This window comes from Mauremys mutica, chromosome 21 (genome assembly GCF_020497125.1).
Source record: "Mauremys mutica isolate MM-2020 ecotype Southern chromosome 21, ASM2049712v1, whole genome shotgun sequence".
NCBI classification, from domain to species: Eukaryota; Metazoa; Chordata; order Testudines; family Geoemydidae; genus Mauremys; species Mauremys mutica.
In genome coordinates this window covers 2,329,356-2,355,974 of record NC_059092.1, presented here as the reverse complement: position 1 = coordinate 2,355,974, position 26,619 = coordinate 2,329,356, and the positions used below count along the sequence as shown (strand labels likewise).

General features: G+C 44.3%; 1 protein-coding gene across 4 annotated transcripts in view; it reads right to left on the bottom strand.

Annotated features, from left to right (window-relative positions):
* NPHP4 (nephrocystin 4) overlaps positions 1 to 26,619 on the bottom strand; it is a 100,933-nt gene that overhangs the window by 73,702 nt on the left and 612 nt on the right. For all 4 annotated transcript variants that reach the window (XM_044996241.1, XM_044996238.1, XM_044996239.1 and 1 more), the window contains exons 2-7: positions 24,259 to 24,341; positions 21,845 to 22,035; positions 19,315 to 19,467; positions 11,623 to 11,795; positions 10,225 to 10,289; positions 6,704 to 6,859 (exon numbers count right to left, since the gene is read on the bottom strand). In XM_044996241.1, coding sequence (XP_044852176.1) covers positions 6,704 to 6,859; positions 10,225 to 10,289; positions 11,623 to 11,795; positions 19,315 to 19,467; positions 21,845 to 22,015 — 718 coding nt within the window. In that variant the 5' untranslated portion in view covers positions 22,016 to 22,035; positions 24,259 to 24,341. The remainder of the gene's footprint in view (positions 1 to 6,703; positions 6,860 to 10,224; positions 10,290 to 11,622; positions 11,796 to 19,314; positions 19,468 to 21,844; positions 22,036 to 24,258; positions 24,342 to 26,619) is intronic.

The window sequence follows — 26,619 nt, the reverse complement described above, 5'->3', positions numbered from 1 at the left end:
CAGCTGAAACCTCTCCAGTGCATCATCAACGATCTACACCCCATCCTGGAAAATGATCCCTCACTCTCACAGACCTTGGGAGGCAGGCCAGTCCTCGCTTACAGACAACCCCCCAACCTGAAGCAAATACTCACCAGCAACTACACACCACAGAAACACCAACCCAGGAACCAATCCCTGTAGCAAGCCTCGTTGCCTACTCTGCCCCCATATCTACTCTGGCAACACCATCAGAGGACCCAACCACATCAGCCACACCATCAAGGGCTCATTCACCTGCACGTCTACTAATGTGATATATGCCATCATGTGCCAGCAATGCCCCTCTGCCATGTACATCGGCCAACCCGGACAGTCTCTACGCAAAAGAATAAATGGACACAAATCGGACATCAGGAATGGTAACATACAAAAGCCAGTAGGTGAACACTTCAATCTCCCTGGTCATTCTATAACAGATTTAAAAGTCACTATTCTTGAACAAAAAAACTGCAGAAACAGACGTCAAAGAGAAACAGCAGAACGAAAATTCATTTGCAAATTTAACACCATTAATATGGGCTTGAATAGGGACTGGGAGTGGCTGGCTCATTACAGAAGCAGCTTTGCCTCTCCTGGAATTGACACCTCCTCATCTATTATTGGGAGTGGACCACATCCACCCTAACTGAATTGGCCCTGTCAACGCTGGTTCTCCGCTTGCGAGGTAACTCCCTTCTCTTCATGTGTCAGTATATTTATGCCTGCATCTGTAACTTTCACTCCATGCACCTGAAGAAGTGAGGTTTTTTACTCACGAAGCCTTATGCCCAAATAAATCTGTTAGTCTTTAAGGTGCCACCGGACTCCTTGTTGTTTTTGTGGGTACAGACTAACCCGGCTACTCCCTGATACTAAGCAGAGGGAGTCACCACTGAAGAACTGATGATCTTGTCTTTATCCCTTAACTTTTCCGAATCACATGGATTTAGCCACCACCAAGCTGCCACTGAATGCAGAGCTCTGACAATTCATGGGTAAAGATTAGTAAGGCTTTGGTGTACCAAAATCATATCCCAGTGCCCTTGCCAAATCTCCACTTATCCAGAACAATGCCGTGAACAAAGAGAACTTTGAAACAAGCTATAAAGACCTCTTCTAAGACTCCACTACCTGACCGACTACTTAAAGCATCCATCATTCATCTATAGCCATTTCCCAGGAAGAGAAGCAATTAGCCAAAAGGGGGACTATATTGAAATGATTCTGTGTCCCCTTTAAGGATTAAAGATACAAACTGTTGTTATTACATTTATATGAAAGACAAAAATTCCAAAGAATGTACAAAATACTTCCAAGATATTTAACCTCAAGAAAACAGTATAACTAGACAGAGGCAACTGGCGTCTGAAACTAGAGAGTTAGTTTAAGTTAGACATTAGGAACCCTTTTATTTTCCCAATAAGAGCAAGTAGCCAGTGGAGTCAATTCCACAAGCACCATTCATAGATGTTAAGACCCACAGTGAACTTTAGGATCATGTAGACTGACTTCCTTCACAACACAAGCCGAAGAACCTCACCCACTATTTCTGCATCAAACCCATAATTTCTGGTGAAGCTAGAGTAGTTCTTTCGGGAAGATAACCAGTCTTGGTTTAAAGACTGCAAGTGATGGAAAATCCATCACGTCCCCAGGAATCCAAGCTGGTCCAATGGTTAATTACAACTGTTAACATTCCATCAACTGGATAGATCAGACACTTGGAAGAAACTGTCCTTCGAAATCCCAGATTCAGAGGGAGACCCCAGCCCCGCAATAGTTCTGGTCCTTTTAGTCAGGCATCTGTAAAAGCAAAGCCCGGCATGCTGCCTGGGAACAAGGATCTTATTTCAAATAAGCGCAGCCATTGCTTCCATTGACGTCATTTTGCTGGGTTGCTGTACGTTCCCCTGAGGTTTTGGATTAGCACAGATTAATATGCCGGAGCTTTTGGGAGCTCAGGGTGAGCTTTACACTACCAGATCGGGTTTTTTTCTTTTTTTTCCCCCAAAGAACAATTCATTCTCTTCAAAGCTTCACAGTGGGGTTTCTCTTAAATTACAAATGCTTTTAAGCTACATATTTCATTGCTAGTGTAAATATTTGAGTGTTATATAGTCCTGCTTCCAGGCACTGGAGAGCTGGGTTGGGCTCACGGTCAAATGGTCAAGCTTATTCAGCTCCTGGTGGATGTTTAAGGTTTTAAGAAATGAACTAATTTACGAAAAGGGGATGAATGGCTGGCTACCCCTTTCTCTTACCTTAATTCCCTTTGGCACTTTTTTCACCAAACCATTTAATCCCCTCCTCCTCCAGAACAATTTGAGGTATGTCTCCAACAATTTACACTCTTTGCTTCAGTCTGCTCTCAGGGCAATTTATTCCATGTATTCAATACCCTTTGCATGAAGCAATTTAAGCCAAATTCCTCATTCACTCCTACGTGCCTTCTCTTCATTATTATTATTGGTGTGCAGTGTCGTAGCACCCAGGGGCCTCAAACGCTGCGCTAAGTGCTGTCTCTATAAAAGACACGTGTTGACCAGAAGACTCCAGCCTTCCCGAAACCATACGCTGCGGGGAAGGAGGGTGAGAATTTCTCTACTACTCTGATGTGCTACATTGATGAAGGAAGGAATATGTCTAGCGGTGAAAGCAGGGGCCTGCGAACAGGGAATATTGGGTTCTAATTCTTCCTCTGCCACTATCACTTCACCTCTCTAATGCCTCAGTTTACCCTGCTGAAAATGAGGATGATATTTACCTATTTCATAGAGAGATTGTGAGTCTCAGCTAATGAATATCTGTAAAGAGCTTTGAATCCTCTGATGAAAGGTGTGACGTACATTCAAGGAATCATTATTTCTCGTCACATCCACAATTGCACTTGCTTTCCCTTTCCGTGTAGATCCGTTTAGCAGTCTCTGTGCTATCATTTAAAACACACTAGGACAAACTCATCCCTAGTCTCGTTCCCATCACTTCAGAGCTGAGTCACCAGGGATAAGATTAGCCCAGATTAGGTCATTTATCCAGCACGCCCCCGTGCTTTCGTTCCCTCTGTGGAGGAGACAGATGCTAGCAGATGATTCATTCCCAGAAGTGGCACCTGATGCCTTGTCAGGCTGCACAAGCAGTCGTGCGGATGTTTCGTATGGGGCTGTGACATGTTAGGCTGTTGATGGGCTTTTTTCAGCTTCTGAACAGCATATTCTGTTAACTATCTTTGTACCTCTTTGATTCTGCTGTATTAATGGGCTGTAATACATGATGATATCAAGCCATATGATTGATCCACATGGACTCCTGAGCTTTTGACGCTCCTGATCTTATCCTCTTATTATTATTCTATCTTCCCTTCCCCCCCAACTCCCCATTCAAAGAACAGGCAGAGCAGTTTGCTTATTTTCTTTTGTGCCATTCTCAGTGGCTTTTCAGGAAAGCTAATGCCAAAGAGGTGGGTCTTAAATCTTTCCCTGAAAGCCGTCAGACTTTCATCCTCAGCTCCTGGGGCAGCCAGTCCTCAGCACACTGGCTGGCTGCTGAAAGGTTCTGTTCCCAGTCCTACTATGATCAGCCTCTCTAGTGAGAGGTCCTTTGTCCCAGAGAAGATCTCTTTGGGTATACATTTCTTTCAGTGGAATGCCCATTCCAGTTTCCATCCTATAGCAATTGGTCTCTGTGCTGCATCATTCCCTGCCTCCTTGCCCATCTCTGCTCTGTAACTGTGTTTGTCAGTTCAGATCCACAAAAGCAAGATGCGCAGACTGAGAACTAAAAAGAAAAAAGAAAACTAAATATCTATGGACATTAATATCTAAGGTGCCTTTTACCTACAGGCCTATTCTGCAATCCTCACTCACCTAAACAGGCCCTCTAGTTAACACAACTATTACCATGATGAAGGGATGCACAAGAACCCCTCATGTGTATTTAGTCACAATCAGCGCTATCTTCACTCCCAACACTTGGATCATCAGTCCAGGTAAAGGGCCCTAATTAAAAGAGGCCAGGCAATAAAGGACTCAGCTTTAAGATGTAGCAATAAACATGAGATCTGGTTATAAATCATGAAGAGCTCAGGTACACTGTAACCCATTAGGTCTTATTTTTTTGCCAATGATTTCCCCATATAATTCATAATAAAATAACATAACTTGGTCCAATAAAACCAGCACAGACTCTGCCTTGCTCCGACAGGCATCAGCAACTCAAGCAGATGTTGGTTCGTAAAAACTGGCTGAGCAGTTCCAGTGTTCAATCAGCAAACTATAAAATATTATTGCGGGGTGTCTATTTACAAGCAAGGGATACGCTGCAGCGGTGAGACATGAATAATTGATCGTGCTGTTCGTTAGCAGGCTCTGCTACCACAGTCAAAGCAGAGCTAATGTTCCCTGCAACCAGAGGGAAGTCGCATGAAAACAATTCTGGCAGGAACACGTGCTGCAGGTCTGGCGTGGGGTTATGGCTCCGGGTCACAATCACTCCCTTCTCGGCTGGGATTCCAGAGGCATTAACAGAAGGAAAAACTAGCTTTGTGACCCTTATTGATGGTGCGTTAGCCTCTGTCCTGACAATTGGCAGGCCAAGGGACTGAAACTGGCCTGACTTATCTCCCCCAGACACATTAATGTGGATCTCCACCCACAAGCCCTTCCTACATGGAAGGAGGCGAGCTCAGCTGCTTATATGGCACCATCCCCTGGGCCACATGACGGCTGGTCTGCACAGGGGAAGGTGGGCAGGGCAGAGATAGGGCTGCACGCAGTCCCACTCTCTCGCCCAATGGAGTCTAGGTGAAAAATTAGAGGCCAGGGTTGTATTCGCTTTTCTGTCGAGCCCCCGCGTGTGGGGCCCAGGCACTGGAGTGGCAAGGAGAGTCCAAAAGGGCCATGGTGATGGGGGTGCACGCAAGGGATACTGAGCCAGACCTGGTGCAGAGACGCAAGACTCTGAGCAGATGGCTCTGACCTCCCAGCGTACCTAGGGGCATTCATGAAGTTTGGCTGCATTCCTTGGCCTATCCATGGGAAGGGTGGCAGAATAAGAGGCACCCTGGGAAGGGATCCCACAGAGATTTATCCAGGGATGGTCCAGGCTTTCATTATCATGTGTTAGTGAAAAGAAACACTTCCCAACTGCTCGCAGTTTAGCATTTTACAAGGGAACGCTCCCTAACCTCCGTGGAAAGGGGCTACCAGCGACGATGTGTACACAAAGCTGCTGCCTTTCAGAACAGCAAAACATCACGTGTCCATAAAAACCCACCTTCAGTTTAAAACCCATAAGAAACCCAAGGAAATGCCCACCGGGAGGTGAACAGGCTGCAGAAGAGCAGGCACAACAGACTCGTCTGCAAGTTGTTTTATTAGCCATTGACAAGATTGGCTGCACCTCAGCAAAGAGCTGAGTCAAAGTGATTCTTGCCCAGATGGCCACTGAGAGAGAGAGTTTATGTGAAAATCCTGCTTCTCTTGTTTACTTCTCAGGGGAGGTGTCGCTGTGGCTCTTTTGTGGGTGAGCACAACATTTTCACGGCTAGATTTCTCATTTATAATCCCTAACTATTGGCACTTACAACAGCAGCACACGCTGTGCGTCACACACTCCGTGTTGCAGGCACTGTTTGCATCTATTCAGCGCCTTGGCAACTGATGTGCTGTGTTAGTAGAGGAAAGCAAACGCATGTGTAATAAGGCCACATTCACCTTGAAATCCCTTCCCAGTGAAAACACCCATATGAGCACATTACATGCCATACACAGGACCACCACCCCCGCCCCGCCCCCGGAAAACACTCCTCTTTATTTAACAGCAGCAACCCGACTTTTCTAGTTGGCCTAAGCTTCCCCTTCAAAATAACAGTACTGGGGTGGAGAAAACTGTAACATTTCCCTGATGGTCTCCCTTCTGCCTTCTGCACTGCTACTGTTCCTCCGGGTGCCAAGGAAATGTATGTCTTTGTCTGCTAGGCGGTGGCAGGCTTTTCTCGGGCCCGACATCTGGTACCTGGTGTATTTAGCAGGAGCACACTAGTTGTGTTGTAACGAGAAGCAGCTGGTGCATTTGGCAGCTCAGGTTTGACCACAAACCAGCAACAGAAGATGTGCGTAAACTTAAAATGGGTGGGTCTGAATCACCTCCGGCTCACATCAGCATGAGCCCATTGACCCTCCCTTTGTGATGGTGCAGCGGCTGGGAGAACCAGGCCCTATAAATAAATATATTTGTGCCGTGCGGTGCTTTCTGGGCACCAGATATTCTGCAATAATCCCTCCCCCATCCCCTTCAGCATCCTCTTCCCTTCTCTCCATTCCCACAGCCCCTCGCCCACTCCCTGATTGGGGGACCAGAGGTCGGCTCGTCTCTTCCCATCCCACAATGGTCACACTGGCTGGTGTGTGTTTGAGATCTCCCTCCGGTAATAACTGATGGGTGGAGAAGGCCTGGGGCCTATCTCAGAGAGCTCACAGGGCTTTTTTCTGCCAGTAAGATAAAGTCCAGCTGAATCCCAAGATCTGGCAGGCCAAGGCCGTAATAATACAAATGCCCACAAATCTATAAGTTGGCAGAGTCCAGAGTAACTCCCGAGCACTATAGCTTGGTGTGTGCTAGGCCAACCTTACTGTCCTGTGGTCTGATTTACACATGCAGGAATCAGAATGAAAGGATCCCTTACTTGTTTCTCCATGTGTTAGCAGCAAGCCAGGAATTTTCTGCAGCCCAGACACCAGCATATTCTCAGGGAAGAGGTGATACATGGTCTCGAGGGGCGGGTGTGGCCTTAAGCTGTACTGAAGATGAGTGTTCTCTATCACCGTCATGTATTTATTCTCTAAAGAGGGGGAAACGTTACGCAATATCAGAAAACACAGAGAGACAGACTTCCAGTGGTGCTGCCCGTTGGAGAAGCTGATCGAATGGTGGTATCAATACATGCCCACTTTATTAGCACTGTAAAACCTGTTTTTAAAAAGTCTGTTTTCTTCATTAATGAACACGCAGCCTTTTCAGGCTTAGCTTTGTTAAGAGTTCTGGGCTTACAAATCCTCACACTGCAACTTCAGGGTAAGTGAAAACAGTGCACAGGCCCTGGAAGATTATGACTAAGCAACTTAAAATTACTTGGATCTATTCTCACTCAGCTGTGAAGAAGTAAGAAGAAAATCCATCCCTTCTTCAATAGCACTGCAACAAACTGCTCCTGTTTAGGTTGCTCCTTAATCTTGTGTGTTCTATTCAAGTCCCCATCTAGACGTATCTTCAAAAGACCAGCATCTGAGTCTCATTCAGAAAAGAACAGGGCCTGCACACAGCTGAGCTGGGGTGCATTATGATATTTCTGTGTCATCTTAGTTCACGGTGAAAGGCAAAATCTTAATTCCTAACGGCTGGCAAAGGCTCCCTGGGACACTTGTTTTAAATTGAACTTCCCAAAACTTCTTGTGCCAACTTTGCTCCCTCTTCATGGTAAAGCATGAGATGGGACTAGTGAAACTGGCTGCATCTCCTGCCGTTTCACTGCATGCATTCAGAAGGGCGACCCTTTTATCTTTCTGCTGCACATCTTTGTGTCATGAGTGATTCATTCTGATGGGAACACATTGTGGTGGAGGTTCGGTTTCCCTCTGGAGCTGAAATGCAGGAACCAGTGGTACACACCCTGATACCCAGCATCTCCCAAGTGCTTTCAGCATTCTAACAATGGTCTCTGCTCTCAAGCTGCTGAGAGGTATTTGTTACTCATGGGCTTCTCTCACTGAACATTACAGCAGCCCCTATGCAAACTGGAAAAACTAGAGCGCTTTCTTTAAAAAATAAACTAACTCCTTCCTAGGTGATACATTATAACTGCCTCTAGTGGCTGGGATCCTGAGCACTTGGAAAGAACATTACTCACATACATGTTATTCCTGTTACTCAAAAGTTGCTAAAACTGCTCAGTCTATTTCTCTGAATGGTCAGTTTTAGAGATGGGCCACAACCAGAGTCGTGTATTCAAATCCACATTCGCTCCCCGCATTTTGACAGCCTGGGTAAGTTCAGTTAAATGGAACCGAGAACCAAACACCTCCTAGGTGTGAATCTGCAAAATAAAAACCTACCAAACAAGGTTTTGCAAAATTCAAATTAGCCCTGGTTTAACCTGTTCTGATTATGTGTATACGTTTTCCCCAGTTTCTAGCAGCAGATATTGGAGTCATGCTGTCATCATTAATATCCTAGTACTGAAAACCCCCATGCGTCCCTGATATTTGAAAAAAGGAAAGCATGTGTCTGACTAGCACACTAGGGGGTGGAAATACAATGCAAATTCTTCCACTGACTCTAATGGGCACTGGATTGGACCCTTCATCTCTGCAAACAGGAAAACAGCCTGGTGGTAGGATGCAGGGCACTGGAGCACTTGTAAAAAAAAAAAGTCTTTAAAACCAAAACTGATGAAAGTGCAACTGAGCCTCCCTCCTGCTTCCTCTTCTGGGACAACCCAAAGGGCTCTCAGGGCAACTGACTGCCGCCCAGCTTTGCTACAGTCCATCTAGCAAATTCAGCACCGACCTTCAGGGAAACAGTGCACAAAGGCACAAGAGGGAGACATGTTCAGAAAGACCAAGGTCCTTGTTCCATGCTTTGCACAGCAGCTCGCTCTTATAGTTAATATTTTATAACGCACTATTCCTGCTCCGTGGGCCGTGTTCAATCAATACATATATATAAATAATTGAAGCCCATTTGTGTTCAAACTGCTGTGTCAGGTTTTCTTGCCAGTATCCGCAGAGGAACCTTTTCCCATACATTGCCCATCTTTCTCCTCTTCCTGCCTGTACAAAATATCCAGTCAGCTGAGTGCTGAGCTCTGCTAGGGTCCGCTAGCCCTCTCCCTGACAGAGCTGGGAATTAGATATACCCCCATGGGACACAGAACCGTCAGCACCACTGACACGTGGTCTTCCTCCAGCTCAGGCAGGACATTTGGCAACAGAAAGGACAGACTGTGAGCCCATTTCCCAGGCAAAGGAAAAAGAATCCCTCCTTCTTCCTTCACAACAGCTTTCTGCTTAGCTTTAGCTATCTATGTTTTCAGTCTGGTTCTTTCCAACTTAAATCCTGAGGTGGCTCACCCAGTGTCTCTGTAGTGGGCCGCCCACTGCCAGGTGAGAGAGGGAGATTCAGCTCCTGGGCTCACTCACGCATTCCCCTGGATGTGGTGAACTCAGAGAACTCCTCCTGCCCTAATCTCACACGTGGGTGATCTAGGAGCTCTGTAGGTCAGCTCGCCTGACCAGCCTTCACTGGAGCCACTATGGTGCAGGATTAAGTGCGAGAGGGAGACATGGTCGGGGAATCCTCCACTGCAGACTAGAAAATGCAAACTTGCAGACTAGAGGTGAGTCTGCATGACAGAGGCCTGCACCAAGCTAGATTCAGACTCACTGCCATGCAAAATACCTAGAAACCTCTTAAAGGCTGGGTGGGGGTTTGGTGGACAGATTGTTTTAGACACCATGCTCTGGGCTCATTCTGCCTTCCACAGCAGATGCCTCAAGAATATTATTTACTTGTTGAGAACTGACAATGGTCTTGGTGCTGTACAAGACCCTAAATGCAGACTCCAGGCCCCAAAGAGTTTACAAATCCTGCAGAGACTCACATCCACAGTTAACTTTATTCACATCAAGCAGAGCCAACAGGACGACTCACGTGTGCTAAGCTGAGTCCGTGTGGAAGTCTCTGCAGGCTTAGGGCCTAGCCAGTAGACATGCTGTCATGGGATGGGATTTGATCGATGCAGCAGAAATTAAGCCCCTTTTCTCCTTATGCCCCAGCAACAGGCCCTTGCATGAACGACGGCCGTTGACAATGTTGGAGAGCACAATGTCATAGCTGTGGCTACTGGCCGCCTCAGCAAAGAGCCTTGGATTGCTGCCAACCCCACTGCCCAGGAGCAATAACTGGCCCTGGCCTCGAACAGCCTGGCACACAGCACAGGGGCATTTCACAGCAACCATCCGGCACCCTTGTCTTCCGGGCTTTTCTTCTGATCCATTTTGGGTGGCTAACCCCAAACCTGAGCAGCCAAAAGCTTGACACACTAACACAGAAAACAGCCTATGCTACACTGAGCAAACAACTCAGCAGACGCGTTACTGACCAGCCCAGGAAGGAAGTAAAGTAGGAAGTAGTTCTATATGCTCTTACGTTCTATCGGGTCCTGGAGGAGGGGGTGCAGAAGCGCTCGCGGTGTCCCATGGTACAGCTGGAGCCTAGAAATAAAGAGGAGCAAAAACCAAACATGGCGGGTTAGGTGGCTACATTCAAAATGAATTTCCCACAATGGTTCTCTTGATCAATACACAGCAAACCCCTATTCCAGTCCCGTGAACTCTCCACCAGCAGACTGGTTTCCTTAGAGCCCTGAGTAGGAAAGGAGGGCAGGTGACTGAGATGCCAGGGCCTTTGCTTCAGGTTGATCCCCCAGGGAGTGGACCTAGATATTCCCTTGAAAACCTCCCTGATTTGAGAAGCTTCCCCAGTGGCGATGGCTGGTGGGTAGGTAGGATCCCAGGGTACAACAGGCATCACACTGGGTATTCACAGTGAGCCTGACAATGTCAGCCTGACAAAGTGAAGCAGCCACCTAGAAAGGGTTCAGACAGCCTGGCCTATCACGTGGTGGAGGGATACGAAAGGAAAAGGAAGCAGGCTGGGCGGGAGAGTGTCTCCTCTTTCCCCTGGCTCAGCTGCTTTTTTTTTTTTTAAAGCAGCAAAGAGTCCTGTGACACCTTATAGACTAACAGACGTATTGGAGCATGAGCTTTCGTGGGTGAATACCCACTTCACCCACGAAAGCTCATGCTCCAAAACGTCTGTTTGTCTATAAGGTGCCACAGGACTCTTTGCTGCTTTTACAGATCCAGACTAACACGGCTGCCCCTCTGATACTTTTTTTTTTTTAGTTATTTATGTCTTTCATGCCCCAAGTGTTGGGTGTGGTGGTGTTCCCCTTCCCAGGTGCGAACTCAGCTTACAATCAGCCGGGCTTCAAGAGCTTAGAGGCAGAAAGAGCTGCCTTCCTCTGGCCCTGGAAATGGGGGCTTGGCTGGGTCGAGGCTGTGAACTCTGCACACAAGCGGGACTGCACATGGGCATGGCTTGCCAGGTTACAAATCCAGCAGCTGCCTTCACCCAACCTGTCAGCTGAGGTGAATAAAGGCCCAGCCACAAGCAGCCAGGGCAGCTGTAGTCCATGCAATCTTCATATATGCAGCCAAGAGTGGAAAAGGCTCAACCATAAACCTGTTTAAAGTATGTATATGACCCCCCGTGACCGGTGTATCCTCATATGCTCTAGTTATCCCCATTTTAGACATGGGGAAATGGAGCCACAGAGAGACTAAATGACTTGCCCAAGTTCACACAGGGAGTCTGTGGCGAAGCAGGGTTTCCAGGTCCCAGGCTAGTGGCCTAACCACGGGACCCTCCTTCCTCTCTAAATGGAGACAATAATTCCATGTTGCCATAGAAACCTGATTCCACCTTATAAAATGCTATAGCGACTCACAAGTCCCGCTGTCCCTTGCAGCCGGCAACACCTACCCTCTGTCCTTGGTGGCCACATCTGTTGGTTCTGACTTGCTGTTGAACAGGTGCAGAATTCCAAACCCACAAGACAGATCCTGGTGGGTCCCCTCTCGCTTCTTGGCTGCAGCCACCACTTCCACCACGGCGACGATGCTGGGATGGTTTAAAGATGTGTGAAAATAAATGGTCTGGGGGAAGAGAAAAACATGGCAGATTTTAGCCCTGGGTGGAGTAGCTATTAGCAGCTTAATGTATATTATACTTGGAGAGTAAGGTCCAGGTATATTCAAAATAAATATCCAGAAAAATATCCAGATAGTGAAATGTAGCACTCTGCAGAATAATCTCCAGCGGGAACTGATGGAAGCTCCATTGCCAATGATCACTGGGGTCTGGGAGGATAACTAACAGTAATCTTTCATCTCCCACACACTGTCACCAGGGAATATTTTTAAAGGGATCCTACTAGAAAGTGTAGAGTTTTTGGGGCCCGTTTACCAATGGGACTTTGCCTTCTTATGTCAGTGCAATGCCTAGAATATTGTGGGTACCACTGTAATAAAAATAAATAAATCTAACCTTCAGGTCAGGTCGATTCCCTCCTATGAAGAATTAGCCTAAGAGCTGGGACTGCGAGAGAAATCTGTGCTCTGTTAGTGTCTATTATCACCCACTCATTTAACTGGATAGTCGGCCTGTGCCTCTGAATGCCCTCACCTCTCCGGTGTAGATCCACCTGGCCACCTTGAGGTTGGACTATTGCAAATATGCTCTGTCTAGAGAATGACCCTGCAGGTCATCCAGAAACTACAGTTGGTTCAACAGACAGGAGCCTGCTGGGATCACATCATACCATACTGACCACCCACATGCTGCACTGGCTGATAAGACCAGTACTAGTCTCTACTTTTAAAAGCTCTATACAGTCTTGTATTTAGCTTCTCATTACACTCCTCCTTAACCGCCTTGGAGGGGCTCTCAGGGCTGCTGGAAGCCAGGGCTCATGCTCAGCAGGGAGAGGGGAGAGCATTCCAGATGAAAGTACCTTCAGGTGTAGAATTCCTAGCTGTCAAAGATCCAGCAGAGCTCGAATTTCCCCCCTGAGGTGAGCACTCCCCTAAACTGGAGGAATGGCCCTGCTTGCAGGTTCCAAGAATGGCGCCACTAAGTCCTCACAACCCAGCACTAATACGTTCCAGGGAAGAAGTGATTTGTGCACTTCTGTCCTACAGAATTCAGCTAACGTGTGCGCAATGCCACATGGGAATGGCACCTAGGAACAACCCTGCCTCTGTAAATTGTAGCTAGTAAATGTCACAAATCCTGAGAATGAACAGCATTGTTAAAGTGGCCCTGTTTCCCAAACAATAAGGATCAGTTATTCTTAAGCTGCAAACTCCATCAAAGTATGGTTCAAAGGTTTCAATTGACCTGAAGATACCATTGTGAGCTCTAGGCTAGAAAAGCAAAGTGGCTGGACAAATTTAAGGCCTATCATGACCTTCACCTATGCTGATGGGAAAGAGAGTTGTCCATGAGGATCAACAGTATGATATGGACCTAAGAGTACGGAGGTGAGGGGGAAGGGGGCTGTCTGCCAGTGACATGACTGAAAGCCAGGCTAATCCTTCTATTAAACAGTCATTATCATGGTGTCACCGAGAAAACAGCTACAGTAATCACAGACTGTCAGGAAGGGATAACAGAGAAAGGCATTAAAACATCATCCCAGAAAAATAAATCATTATTCTATTAACTTTTATTGCAAAATGATGAAATAATGACCACTAACTGCTGACAGGTGGCTGGACCGAGAGAGAATTATGCCTTGGCTTGCAAAGAATGAGGAAGCTGTTAAAGTGGATTGGTTATAAAACTAAGTTTACCATTGTCTCCTTAAATGCTAATAAAAGTTTTACAAACATACTCTTCTCCCTTCAACTCTGCTATAAAGTAACAATAATCTTCCCAATTAAGGGTCACCTTGAGATCATCACACTTTAGCTCTCTGGAGCGCTCTCTTTCTCCCTTTGCATTTTCTTGTAGAGAACTAAGCTATGCCCAGTTCTTTGGCTAATAACTTGCCAGAGGGCAATCTGTGCCAGAGAAAAAGCTTGGGAGACATTATCTCACGTAGCCAAGAGTTCAGAATTTATTGGGTAGGAACCGAGGACCCGATTCTCCTCTTGTTTACTCCAATGTAACTAAGGAATCACTCCACTGTAAGCAAAAGTACTACCTGGGAGAATCAGGCCCTAAATCCCTAAAGGAGAGAAAAAACGAGTACAATTCACAAATATGCACACAGTGGGTCTGATACAATGGAAGTCAACTGAACTTCCCTGGGCTGTGGATCAGGTCCCTTGCTATTCCTCTAGACACAAATTAAACATCACTTGTATTTGTTCATTTCAGTAAGTATTTTGTACCTCATTGCATTTGTAATGTCAACGGGAAACTGCATGTAGTTCACACAGTCAGAAATATATCCCCCCTCCAGAAAACTGGCTTCAGCTTTATACCAGCACTTTAATTGTTTGTAGCTAAAATATACTTCCAGAAGGTGAACAAACTTGTAATTGTTTACTGAGACAGCTTAGCAATAGTTATAAACAAGGGCTGATGAATTCCTAGGGGGAAATTATTAAATAAACTCAGAAATATGAAATTTGTATTCATCAGTTAGAATTATGTGATTAGAAAATTCAAATCAGGCTCAGCAAATTATCTGTAAAGGATTCATTCTTGTGAGAGAATAGATGATATTTTAATTCACCTTACCATCATTGCTTATCTATATTTGACTGTTTCACTCCATAACGGGGTAAACAGATTTATAAATTATTTAAACACACTCTATTCTAATGCTTTCATCTTATACACACACAGGTCATTTAGCACTTGTACCATGCTTTCAATTTTCATCAGGACTAGCATAATCTAAAGTATGCACCAGATGACATGCTTTCTCTGAGACATTCAGAAATCTTCAGCTAACTTCCTTGTAGGTGTTTATGATCTCTTGAATGCCAGTATTCGCTCAGCTCACCTTGTATGAATCATTAGCCCTGCTCCTGTTTGTGAATAAAGATGCAATTTAAGAAGCAAACCACTTCTTTCCAAGGCAAACAGTATCAAAATAACCTAGCGACATAGTGAACCCTATGTCCACAGCACAGCAGCCTTTCCCTTTCCTATTGTTTGTTTTGCAACACTCCTTTGCGCCTACATCTCAGCCCTGCTCTTTCTCCCATGCGTCCACTTCAGTACAGCTTACAAAAAAACCCAACACACACTGAATCTGCCACTGATGGCAGTGAAATGCACCATGGAGATTTCTCTTCAGCAGGAGACCAGACCAATATCCAGAGTGCTACACAAGAGCAAAGTCCCAGCGGCTGCTAAAGGCAACAGGCAACTTGTTCAGCTTCCCAAACAGCCTCCATTTCCTTCCCCTCCTTTGTAATGCCCTGTCCCTGAGGGTCAGGGGGATTAGCAGGCATTGAACTAGGACTCTCCTCAGCCTGCAGATTCACAGCTGTTAAAGGCAGCGAGGAGAGGGGCCAAAGGGGAGCCCAAGACTGATGGTCTCAGGATGAGAAAGCTGGGTTCAAGGACGGACCCTCTATTCTGCAGCTGGAGGATAGTGACCCTGAGACCCCTCTAATTCTCTGCTTCTCCTCCTGCCTCAATAGTCACTGCTTTAGCATCTCCAACAACTCCTCCTCTCCCCGGGTTCCTCTCCTGGGCTCCCTCCTTCTATCCCCCTGCACTTGCCCCTTCGGTGCCCTCATCTGCTACTATGGAGTCAGCTACCACTTTTATGTGATGACAGACAGATCTACTGATGTGCCCCCAGCTTCCCCACTTCCAGCCAATCCAGGCTCTCCTGGCTCTCGGCTGGTGTGGATCCCACTGCTGTCTAAGAACCTGGTACTGGAGAGAGAGCAGCATAAGGTGGCCCCTACACCCACCCACAGTTCTCTTGAGGTCACTGGGATTGTGTGGAAGTTAACTCTGAGGGTAAATCCCTGCAGCCAGTGGAGTTACCCCAGGATGAAGTCACACCATTATGTCACTGGAACTCCTTGAGGTAGATCCTTGGCTGGTGTAAATTGTCAGAGCTCCATCGGTGTCACTGGAGTTCTGACAATTTACTCTAGGTGAGGACCTGCTCCATCTTTCCTCTAAAACGCACTCCTCTTTTCCTGCCTTTATCACCACTGACAGCTCCACTATCCCTCAGGCCCACAACTTCAATGCTACTGTCAGTGACCTTCTAGCCTTCTTCCCCAAATCCAGATGCACATAAAAGTATGTAAACCATGGGACGGAGAATAGCCCTAGGCCAGATTTGTCCTTTTTTCCCTGCTTAAAAACCTGGGAAATTAAATGCAACATTAACTAAATTGATGAGGCATTAATGCAACACTGAAATTGTGAAATCAAGCACTTAAAAGCCAGGTAATTCAGAAATGTAAGGTGTTAGCCATGATGTCAACTAGGTCACATAGCATCTATGTAGTATTTCCTACTGTGGTTTAATGTAGGTTATTCCTAACAATGTAAGAGCATTATAAGAACATACTGTAAAGTATATAGGATGTGTAATATAGTTACTTAATGCTTTGGGGAAAACTTAAATGCAAAATAATAATTTTAATGCAACTTTATGGTTGTGAAATCCAGCACTCTAATATAAAGAAGGCCCTAAAATTTAATTCATTAATTGTACAAAGCGCACACACCTACCAACCTAGAATTCATAAATGCAACTTTGTTTACAACTTTCAGGTGTTTACAAAGAGAAAATGTGCTCGACTCTGCTAGTGCATGAAATGCTGGTGTTTATCTCTACACGTCACATTATGTTTGCCTTACTGGTCCATTTCTAAATTTAAAAAAAAATCAAGACATTCAGCTGATTCATTATTCAAACAGCCTGGGAAGCAACATATATGCCAATAACACAACTAAATCGAATGCTGCTGAAACACTCTTTTAAATAAAGGAAATTAAAGTCTTTAATCTATGTGAAATTGCACCCTGGGCAATATTTACCATTAGAACTGGAAAACAAACATAATTAGCCACATAAGGGAAACGGATGCCAAATCTGATCTCAGATCAGTGCCTGTAACAGACAGGTGTATCTTCTCTTTGGCTTTCAGATTTGTACAAACACAGCAATTACTCCGAATCAGACACTCAGGTTGTTATGCCAGTTGTGTCTCTAAAAGTCTACCCTAAGGAATTTTCCAAGTTTTTATCTAATATATAAGTGAGGAAAAATTCTCTTTAGTTGATTAAACTTGTAAAAAAACCCACCTGGTTTTATGAATTACAAATGTCAAGGTAATGAGAGAAAACTGCTAGGTTTGAAGGATGTTGTTAATTTACTTTCCAATTCATTTTCATTCCTAGAGTAGCACTGCCCTCTGCTGCCTGATCTCTACCACAACACAAGACGAAACTGGAAATTATTAACTATGCAGTAGTGTTGTTGTAGCCCTGTTGGTCCCAGGCTATAGAAACAAAAGGTAGGTGAGGTAATATCTTTTATTGGACCAACTTTTGAAGATGGTCCAATAAAGATATTACCTCGCCCACTTTGTCTCTCTAACCATTAACTATGCCCATTACCTAACACCAGGATTAACAAAAAGCCTGGGTTTGGCATTGAGATTCAAATTGATTTGACATAATAGAGACATAATTGTATCCTAATGAGACATCTGAGACAAATCACAGCCATATCCAATACTCATTTGTAAGAATTGTTATTGTTCTAGATGTATAAAAGATAGGAGTGAGCGCATATTTAGGAGAAGAATGAAAGGCATCCAAATGGTGAAAAATGAACAGCCCCTCAGAAGCTTGAATAGGGAAAATATGCATGACAGAAGACACCAGAATCTGCAAACAATTAGGGCCTGGTTTTCTGAAGTGCTGAGCAACCAGCGCTCCCACTGCCTTTGCAGCTACAGCTGTGTGGGATCACTACCTCTGAAAGCAAATGCCCAGCATAACAAACACTTGAAAAGTGTAAAGAAACTTTTCATCCCTTTGTGCCAGAACATCACTTAATCAGAGGATATCTACCTAGAACATTTTGGTACTGGAATTATAATTATTATCCTCCGATAGAGGTAAGGTTTTTTTAGAAAGGCTGTGTTGATTAGATAACTTCAGAAATGTACTTCATATTTTTATATATACAGTAATTATAGGCTATTTGTCCATTATTAAAATGTTCTGGGAAAATAAAAAAAATAACAAACACTTGGTTTCAGCGGGATTGCGTCAGATACTACATGTGCATGACTGAGTCACAGAAATTAGCAGCAAGAAGATTGATTATGTCCCATCTAAAATCAAGGGAAGGATTTTGCCATATATTTTCTAATGTTCTCCCCACTTTTATTTAAAAATAATCTGACCCAACCCATCTTTATCCACCCTATATGTATGTACCCTACACTGTGGAGAGGTGCCTTCTTGTAGGATATTGTCCCTGGAGCAAGAAAATTACCAGAAACAGTCATATTTCATAACAGACTATACAAAATAGTCACACTATTAAAATATGTCAATCAAAACAGTCACATTGTTATATGACTAACTAGTAATCTTACTTTTAAGCTATTTTGGCAAATGTCTCCACAAAAACAGCTGCTCTGCTGCTCTGAACTGTACTGTTCCAGGAAAGCATTCATTTGGTCAGTAACCTCAGGACACCATGGAGGATGGAAGCACTTTTGCATCAACTGAGGCTGGATATAATCTCTCTTGATCAGAAATTAGCTTATGCTTGTTAAAAAATTCCTTCTTTGTTTATTTAAAGTGAGGTTTGGATCAAGAACCTTGCACTGAAGTGGAGAAGCTCTCTGGTCTATGCAAACAGCAGCACGTGCAGCATTTAGGATTAACTGTGTGAGCAGATAAAATTCAACCAGGTTGTCTCATTTCAAAAGAAACACAGAAAAAATAGAAAAGATCCAGACAGGGGAAAGAAAAATTATTAGAAGCATCTGGGACTGAAGAGGGAAGGGGCCCTGTCATTGGACACAGAGACCAGTCATATTGACTGGATATATATCACCTCATGAAGGGATGCAAAGATAAAATTTCTAGACATTAAATGACTGCTTCTTGGAGCAGCTTCTCATAGAACTAACAGGGAGAGAGGCAATTCTTGATTTAGTGCTAAGTAGAACATAGGATCTGGTCCAAGAGGTGAATATAGGTGAACCGTTCAGTAATAGTGACCATAACGTAATTAAGTTTATCATCCTTGGGTGGAGGGGAATGCCAAAGAAACCCACTACAGTAGCATTTAACTTCACAAAGGGGAACTATACAAAAATGAGGAACCTAGATAAATGAAAATTAAAAGGAACAGTCACAGGGATGAAATGCCTGCAAACTGCATGGAGACTATTTAAAACCACAATAATGCTTGGGGCGGCACAGTTTCAGGGGCGGCATTCCAGGCGCTCTCGGAGGGTTGGGGTTTTTTTGCTTCGGCAGTTGTGCTCTCGGAGGTTTGGGTTTTTTTTTGCTTGGGCCAGCAAAAAACCTAGAGCCAGCCCTGTGGCTGAAACACTGTGCATCTCGTATAGCAAAATACCTATGTTCATCCAGGAAAATATCCCTGTCCACTCAATGGCATTCTGAGATGAACTGTGTTCTCGGCTCTTGTCCTACCTCACTGAAAACCACTTTGGGTGGCTGTCCTGGCACAGCTTTGAGAGGTCTTGTGGTACTTTTCCATGTTCTCCCAAAGAAATGACGATAGGTGATGTCAAAGAGGGACAGGCGGAGCTGGTATTCAACCTCTGACAAGCCTTCTAGAACTCTCTGGAATATAAGAATAAACAACCTAAGTAGGAGCTTTAAGAGTTTCTGATCGCAGCAGCACTGAAATGTGTCTGGGAGATTAAAAACTTTGGCCTTATAAACATGGTTCTAAACAGTAGTTAGTAGATAGCTCTGAGTGACGTGCCCTCATGTTCAGACAAGCAGGTCTTCTCTATGCCAGGTAGTCTCACCCTGCAATATGCTGAGTAGTGATACACCAAGGAATAGCTAGCTATGAACTCAGATGCTGAAGTCATCCTGCAACAGAAGGTGACTCTTTTCCCAGCAGTGAGAAATCCCAAGGCTGGCGAGCAAACCTTTATGCATGTAAACGTTGAGCATCCACTTGGTTTAACATATGTAAGTAGTGGGTAAATTATGTAAAACATTTTCCAGAGACACTTGACTGAAGCACTCATTTTAAAAAATTCAGTCGCATTCACGTCTCTTCTGCATTTCCTTTGTGATTATTGTTATGATTTATTATTTGTAATGTGGTAGCCTCTAGGAACCCAAATCAAGGATAAGGGTCCCATTGTGCTGGGCACAGTACAGATGCATAATAACGACCGATCCTTCCCCAGATTACTTCCAATCTACATGGCAGGCAGACAAGTGCAGTGCGGATGAACAGGAGGCCAAGGTAAGAAAATTAACAGAGTTGAGCAGGAGTCACAGCTGATCGTTTGCCTAACCAATGCCAGATGGGGGTGATCTGGGGGCATCACAGCAGAAAAACGTTCTAAGCAGGGATTTTAAAAAGGAGAAGACGTGATCCAGTTTTACTGGCACAAAATTTTACAGAATACAAATCTCAAAACTGGATTTGTGAGTATTCATGTCAGAAGTGTTTGGATGCTCATCCAGTCATGGAATAGAAACAATACCATAAGTATCAGAGAGGTAGCCATGTTAGTCTGGTTCTGTAAAAGCAGCAAAGATAAAATACCATATGGTTTTTCTGGTTAATTACAACTAACCAAGAAAGTTTATACAGCAAGTGAATCAAGTCATCACAGAAAACTTTGCAAACAATCCACAGAGTTAAATAAAATCATACAAAAAATTGTTGAATGATTTCAAACTCCCATCTCCTCATCCCCAAGAAACACAAATTATATTGTGTACCTATCACACTTAACCAGTAACCATTTCATTTGGGATAGTTCCACAAGTTTTTGGCTCACTAGTATTTTGTCCATTCTCCAAAACTCTGGTAGTCCTTTATATTCATAAGAACATATGAACGGCCAGACTGGGTCGGTCTGGGTCTGGGTCTAGCTCAGAGTCCCATCTTCTGACAGTGGCCTGTGCTAGATGCCTCAGAGGGAACGAAGCAATTTTCCGAGTGCTCCGTCCCCTATCGCAGAGTGAAGAACAGACCACAAGTGACGTTTTCCCAAGGGGATGTTTTTGGGGAGCAGGAGGGAATATCTGCTTTTGAAATTGCTCCCTGCAAGACCTATTCTGTGAACTGGAACCTCTTTCAGACTTGAATTTTGAAAGTGAATTTTACTTAAAGGGGCTTTTCCTGAGAACTCCTGAGGTCAGTGTTTGATTATTTTACTGTCATTGATCATGAACAAATAACTGTAGCATGCCTCACAACTGCAGAGTAATGATACATTCTTTTCCTGTTACCAAGACAGTGGCTGCAGTGCTGAAAAGGCCTGCACTGGAGAATCTCTTTAAAACCAGAGGGATTTAAAATATATATTTGGAACTTGGTAATTGTGTAAATGCATAATAATTTAATAAAAACAGTGATGGAGTTAAACAAATGTTAAAACAATTAATGTGCCACAGTTTGGGAACAATTAATGTTCCCAAACTGTGGCACATGTACCATTGGTGGTATGGTATGCGAGTTTGGTGTCCCATCCATTCACTTCACAGCAATTTTTTAAGAAATGTGGTACATGAACCAATAAAATAGAGTTTGGAAACCGCTAGTCTACAGACATGTCTCCTAGAGATATGGATGTTCTCATCAGAGTTCAAAATTAGCGTGTGAAACTTGGCTGAGATTTTCAGCTCAAAACCAAAGGGACACAACTCCCATTAATGTTACTAGAAGTATGGCTACTTCCCTTAGTTGGTTTTGGAAATCTCACCATGTGGTACCTTGGGCCTGGAATCAAAACAGCTGTTCTTCACAGTAACACAATGTGAAAATGCCACAGAATGCATCTGGAAAATTGTGCCAGTCTGCAGAAGATAGGGTGAAATGTCCTTCCGCACACCTCTTGGGTCCGGCCTTAACCTCAGTAGTCACTGTGAGATTTTATAAATTAGAACTCTACTCGAAGCAGAGAATGTCAAAAAGAGAAGGGTATGAGAGCTACATTCCCACAAGGCAGATGGAATATTTCTTTACCTGCTTAATTAAATTCCCCTCAACATACTTCAGGACACACTGAAATGCTATTGATTCCCTCGGGAGATGTCGTCTCCTTTGGGAGTGTGGAGGAACAGTCAGATTTTGCACAAAAATCCTTTGCCATTCACTCATCTTGCTGCTTAGAAGGTCACCTCTTCCTCTAGGCATCTGCTACGGTGAATGTTCATCTAGAAAATAAAACTCATTTCAGAAAAATGTATGCTCAGAACCTGTTATCTTAAAACTGGCATGAGAACGCTCCAAAGCCTTAAAAAAAAGCACAGATTTACTATCCAAATTATAAGCTGATTTTAAAAAATGTTTTATTGGAATTTCCTCCACCCTCAAAGGCTCTGTGTTAATGCAACCCTCTTTCCCTTCCAGATGCAGAGAGCTGGACATGACTCTCTGGAGCCAGGCAGCACAGCTGTGAGCATCTGCCAGAGGTCACTCAAGCGCACTGTGTGGTGCTCTGTTCCTTATGGGCTGAGCACTGATGGTTGAGGAATTGAGGGACGAGCTCAGTACACACCCATGAGTGAATGCCGTGGGAGAGTACAGAACAGGGAGCTGTAGGAAAGGTTGCTCACTAGTCTAGCATCAGAACCGATAGTTGAGATTCTGTGCTGCACCTCCTGGAGCCACGTCACAGAAGGTGCAACATGGGGCTGGGAGAACAAGCGTTGTAAAATACCCCTGGGAGTCTGGGTTCCTCCAGAGATCAAAACAGCCAGTGGAGTAAACGAGCAGCCACAGAGATGCTTTACTTTATGGGAGGATCCACAGTCCAGAATCTCCATAGCAGCATGTGCTACAGAGACTTCCCAGCATGCTCTCTGTGCTGGGGCTTGTGAGGGGGCCAGCTGGGGCTACTTACGGTAGCCCTACACCATGTCAGTGCTGGAGCAAGACAGACTTTTCTAAGCCCTTTAGGACAGGCACTTTATCTTCCTTTGTGTTTGCATATCACCCAGCACAGTGTCAGCTGGGGTGGGCATTACCACCATATAAACAATAAACAACAAAGCACTGCTTGAGATCAGAAAAACAACATGCTCACACGGTTTAAAGCAAAGGATTCTCCTGAATGTTTCACAGGCTAATAACATCCTCTGTTTTGAATGTAGAGTTTCTGAAGAGGGAAGACAAGGAATACCGTAAGAGATGATCCTACGGTTATGGCAAAGAACTGGAACTCCAGCAGCTGGAGTTCAATTCCCAGTTCTACCACAGACTCCCTGCATGGCCCCATTGGGGAAGTCACTCAATTTCTCTGAGCCTCAGTTTCCTATCTGGAAACAGGAATGAAAATATTTCCTTACATCTCAAGGGGATTGTGAGCATAAATGAATTAATGCCTGATGGGCATTACAGAGGTTACAGAAATGGGGGCAATATAATTAGACAAATGAGAGATCACTTGGTGCAATTCCCTCGCACGAGACATGGTTCCTTTGGTGGAAGTGCACTGGAGCGATAAGCAAGTTAGAGCACGTCTACACTTGGAGCTAGGGGTGTGATTCTGGAGGAGAGATACTCGCGCCAGCTCTCATCAACCTAGTGCGCTGAAAACAGAATGAAGCTTTGGCAGCACAAGCTGCAGCACAAGCCTAGAGCATGTACCTAGGGTCTCTGATGGGCACAGCCTTGTGATGGCTAGCCTGTCCCACGGATCGTACTGCTGCATTCTACATTTCAGCGCACTAGCTCAATGCGAGCTAGCGCAAGTATGTCTCCTGCAGCTGGGAATCACACCTCTCGCTCCAAGTGTAGACGTACTCTAATTTAGCTATCAGAAGGCAACATCCAGTGTTGCTGCTGGATGGAAACTCACCTTATTACTACAAATTCTGGGCAAAATTCTATTCTGCTATCTGCACTCTGTTCTCCCTGCCTGTGACATCATTGGGAGACCTAGGCAGGTCGGAAGGATTGCTGTGCAAGGGCACGTCTACACTTACCAGGGATCGATACTGCGGCGATCGATGCACTGGGGGCTGATTTAACGGGTCCAGTGAAGACCCGCTAAATTGACCGCAGATCACTCTCCCATCGACTCTGGTACTCCACCGGAATGAGAAGAGTAAGGGAAGTCAACAGGAGAGCGTCTCCCATCAATGCAGCAGGGTGTAGACATGACAGTAAGTCAACCTAAGCTACATCAACTCCAGCTACATTCCATAACTTAGGTCAACTTACCTCCATAGTGTAGACAAGGCCCAAGAGAATTGTTGCCAGCTATATGCACCTGAGAAGAGAATTGTGCTCTCAGGAAAATCACCATTCCAAACTTCCCAACTTCCTCTTCTGAAAACTCTTTTGTGAAATGTAGATTCCTGGGACTAGTTTTGGTTAATTTAACAAGAATTATTGTGAAGTTAGGCAGCTTTAAAGAAATTAAAAGAGCGTACCTTACAAGTGCTTTGAAAGTCATCTGATTATCATGTGTTCAGGTGGGAATGGCATTGTTGGTATCCTAGTCTAGAAGATCAGACTGTCAAAAATAAGAATAAATACATTTTATTTTTAAATTGCTTACCCCCACCGAGGGACTCGGGGCCCTGTACAACATAAAATAAAATGTCCAAAGTGGCAGCTTCCTGCAGGATTAAACATCATTTTAAAAGAATAATTAAGAGACTTTTCTGGGTGACTTACTCTTCCTGGAGACTGAGCTTTCTAAGAATGTAATTAGAGTATGTCAACTTTAGATGTCAACGAGTCCTAATTGAGCCCACAGAAACTGGATTGCTAAGATTTTGACTGCTATCAGAGACATGAGCAGTCCACGTTTAACACTCTTGGCAGAAGTTGTGCTCTAGGTGCTTCACTCCACATAAGCCTTGCTTCCATGAGCAATTGTATTCAAATTTCCCAAATCCCACCCATTTAGCTTGGGTAACAATGGTGAAAGCACTAGGGTAGACAGGCTGCTAGTGACCACTGACATTTTAGTGACTGTATTGCAGTATTGCCAACCTCAAGAATTTTTAAACCTCTGGAGTTTTTTTAAATAATAAATATGGTGTGGGGGTGAGGAAAGGGGATATTAAGCTTTCAGGGTTCACATTTTCAAGTTTTTCTCCACTACCATCAGGGCTAGAAACCTACAGTACTTTATGTGATTACATGAAAAACTTACCTTTAATTTTTATTTAATCTAGGATCTGAGGCTTTCAAAAAACCATCAAATATTGCAAGGCTTGTGAAAAATTATAGGAGTTGGCAACCCATCTGGCTGTGTCATCTTTCTTTGAATATGGTTGGATGACACAGATGTTAACATGACAGCGACTGGTCTGTCCTCATCTTCCTACCACCCCTGGAGCTACACCAGAGATAAACCAACAGTAGGAACACACGAGAAAATTGCCTGTGCAGATGTAGCTAACAGATCTGTCACAACTTCTGTAATGAGTGTTGGAAACAGTTTGAGGCTGTCTATATTAACAGCTGAACTGTTTTCGGCCCCAGATAAGGAGGACTCATTGTTGACCTCCATTGACATCAATGGCACCACTCTCATGTTTAAAATGAAGCACAGCTTGGCTTATCAATTCTGAATGATTTGCTCAATCCTGTGAGGTGCAACTCCCACACTCTCATTTTAGTATTAAAGAGCCACCATGAACCTAACTGGAAAAGAAAAAGCTCCACCTACTGGTGGGAAAATCAGAGATGTGAGTCACAGGAGGTTCACTAAAGTATTGTCCTCATTTTAGCTCTCACTGCTTTGCACCACAGAATCACAGAAATATAGACTGGAAGGGATCCCAGCCCACTGTGCTGAGACAGGACCAAGTATTCGTAGACCATCCCTGACAGATCCAACCTGTTCTTAAAAACATTCAGTGATGGGGATTCCACAACCTACCTTGGAAGTCTGTTCCAGGGCTTAACTACCATGATAGTTACAAAGTTTATCCTAATATCTAACCTAAATCTCGCTGCAGATTACACTGATTACTTCTTGTCCTACCTTCAGTGGACATGAAGAAAAATTGACCACACTCCTCTTTATTAACAGTCCTTAATGTATCTGAAGACTATTTATCAGATTCCTCCCCATTCAGTTTTTTTTCTCAAGACTAACCATACCCATTTTTTAAACCTTTTCCGATAGGTCAGATTTTCTAAACCTTTGATCATTTTCGTTGTTCTCCTTTGGACTCTCTCAAATTTGTCCACATCTTTCTTAAAGTGTAGTGCCCAGAACGGGACACACTACTTCAGCTGAGGCCTCACCAGTGCTGAGCAGAAAAGGACAATTACCGCTCATGTCTTACATACAACACACCTGTCAAATGCACCCCAACATTATATTAGCCTTTTTTGCAACTGCATCACATTGTTGGCTCATATTCAATTTGTGATCCGTTATCGCCCCCCAGATCCTTTTCTGCAGTAATACTGCCTAGCCAGTTATTCTCCATTTTGTGCTTGATTTTTACTTCCTAAGTGAAATACTTTGCCCTTCTTTACTGACTTTCACCTGGTCAATTTCAGGCCAATTCTCCCCTGAAAGTCCAATTTAAACAAAGACAAAACTCAGCCCCAACATTTCACATTTGCCACCCAAGTCCCTAATCTCACCCAATTTACCCCTAATCTTACCCTAGGTTCAATTAGAAGTTTTCTGAAGCTCAGCAAGCTGGGCACAAATTTTGGACCCACCCCTGAGGTCCCTTCCAACCCTGATATTCTATGATTCTGTGATCTAGCTAGCGCTGGGTAGCTGTACCTCAGCCATCACTCCCCAGGGTATCTGGACC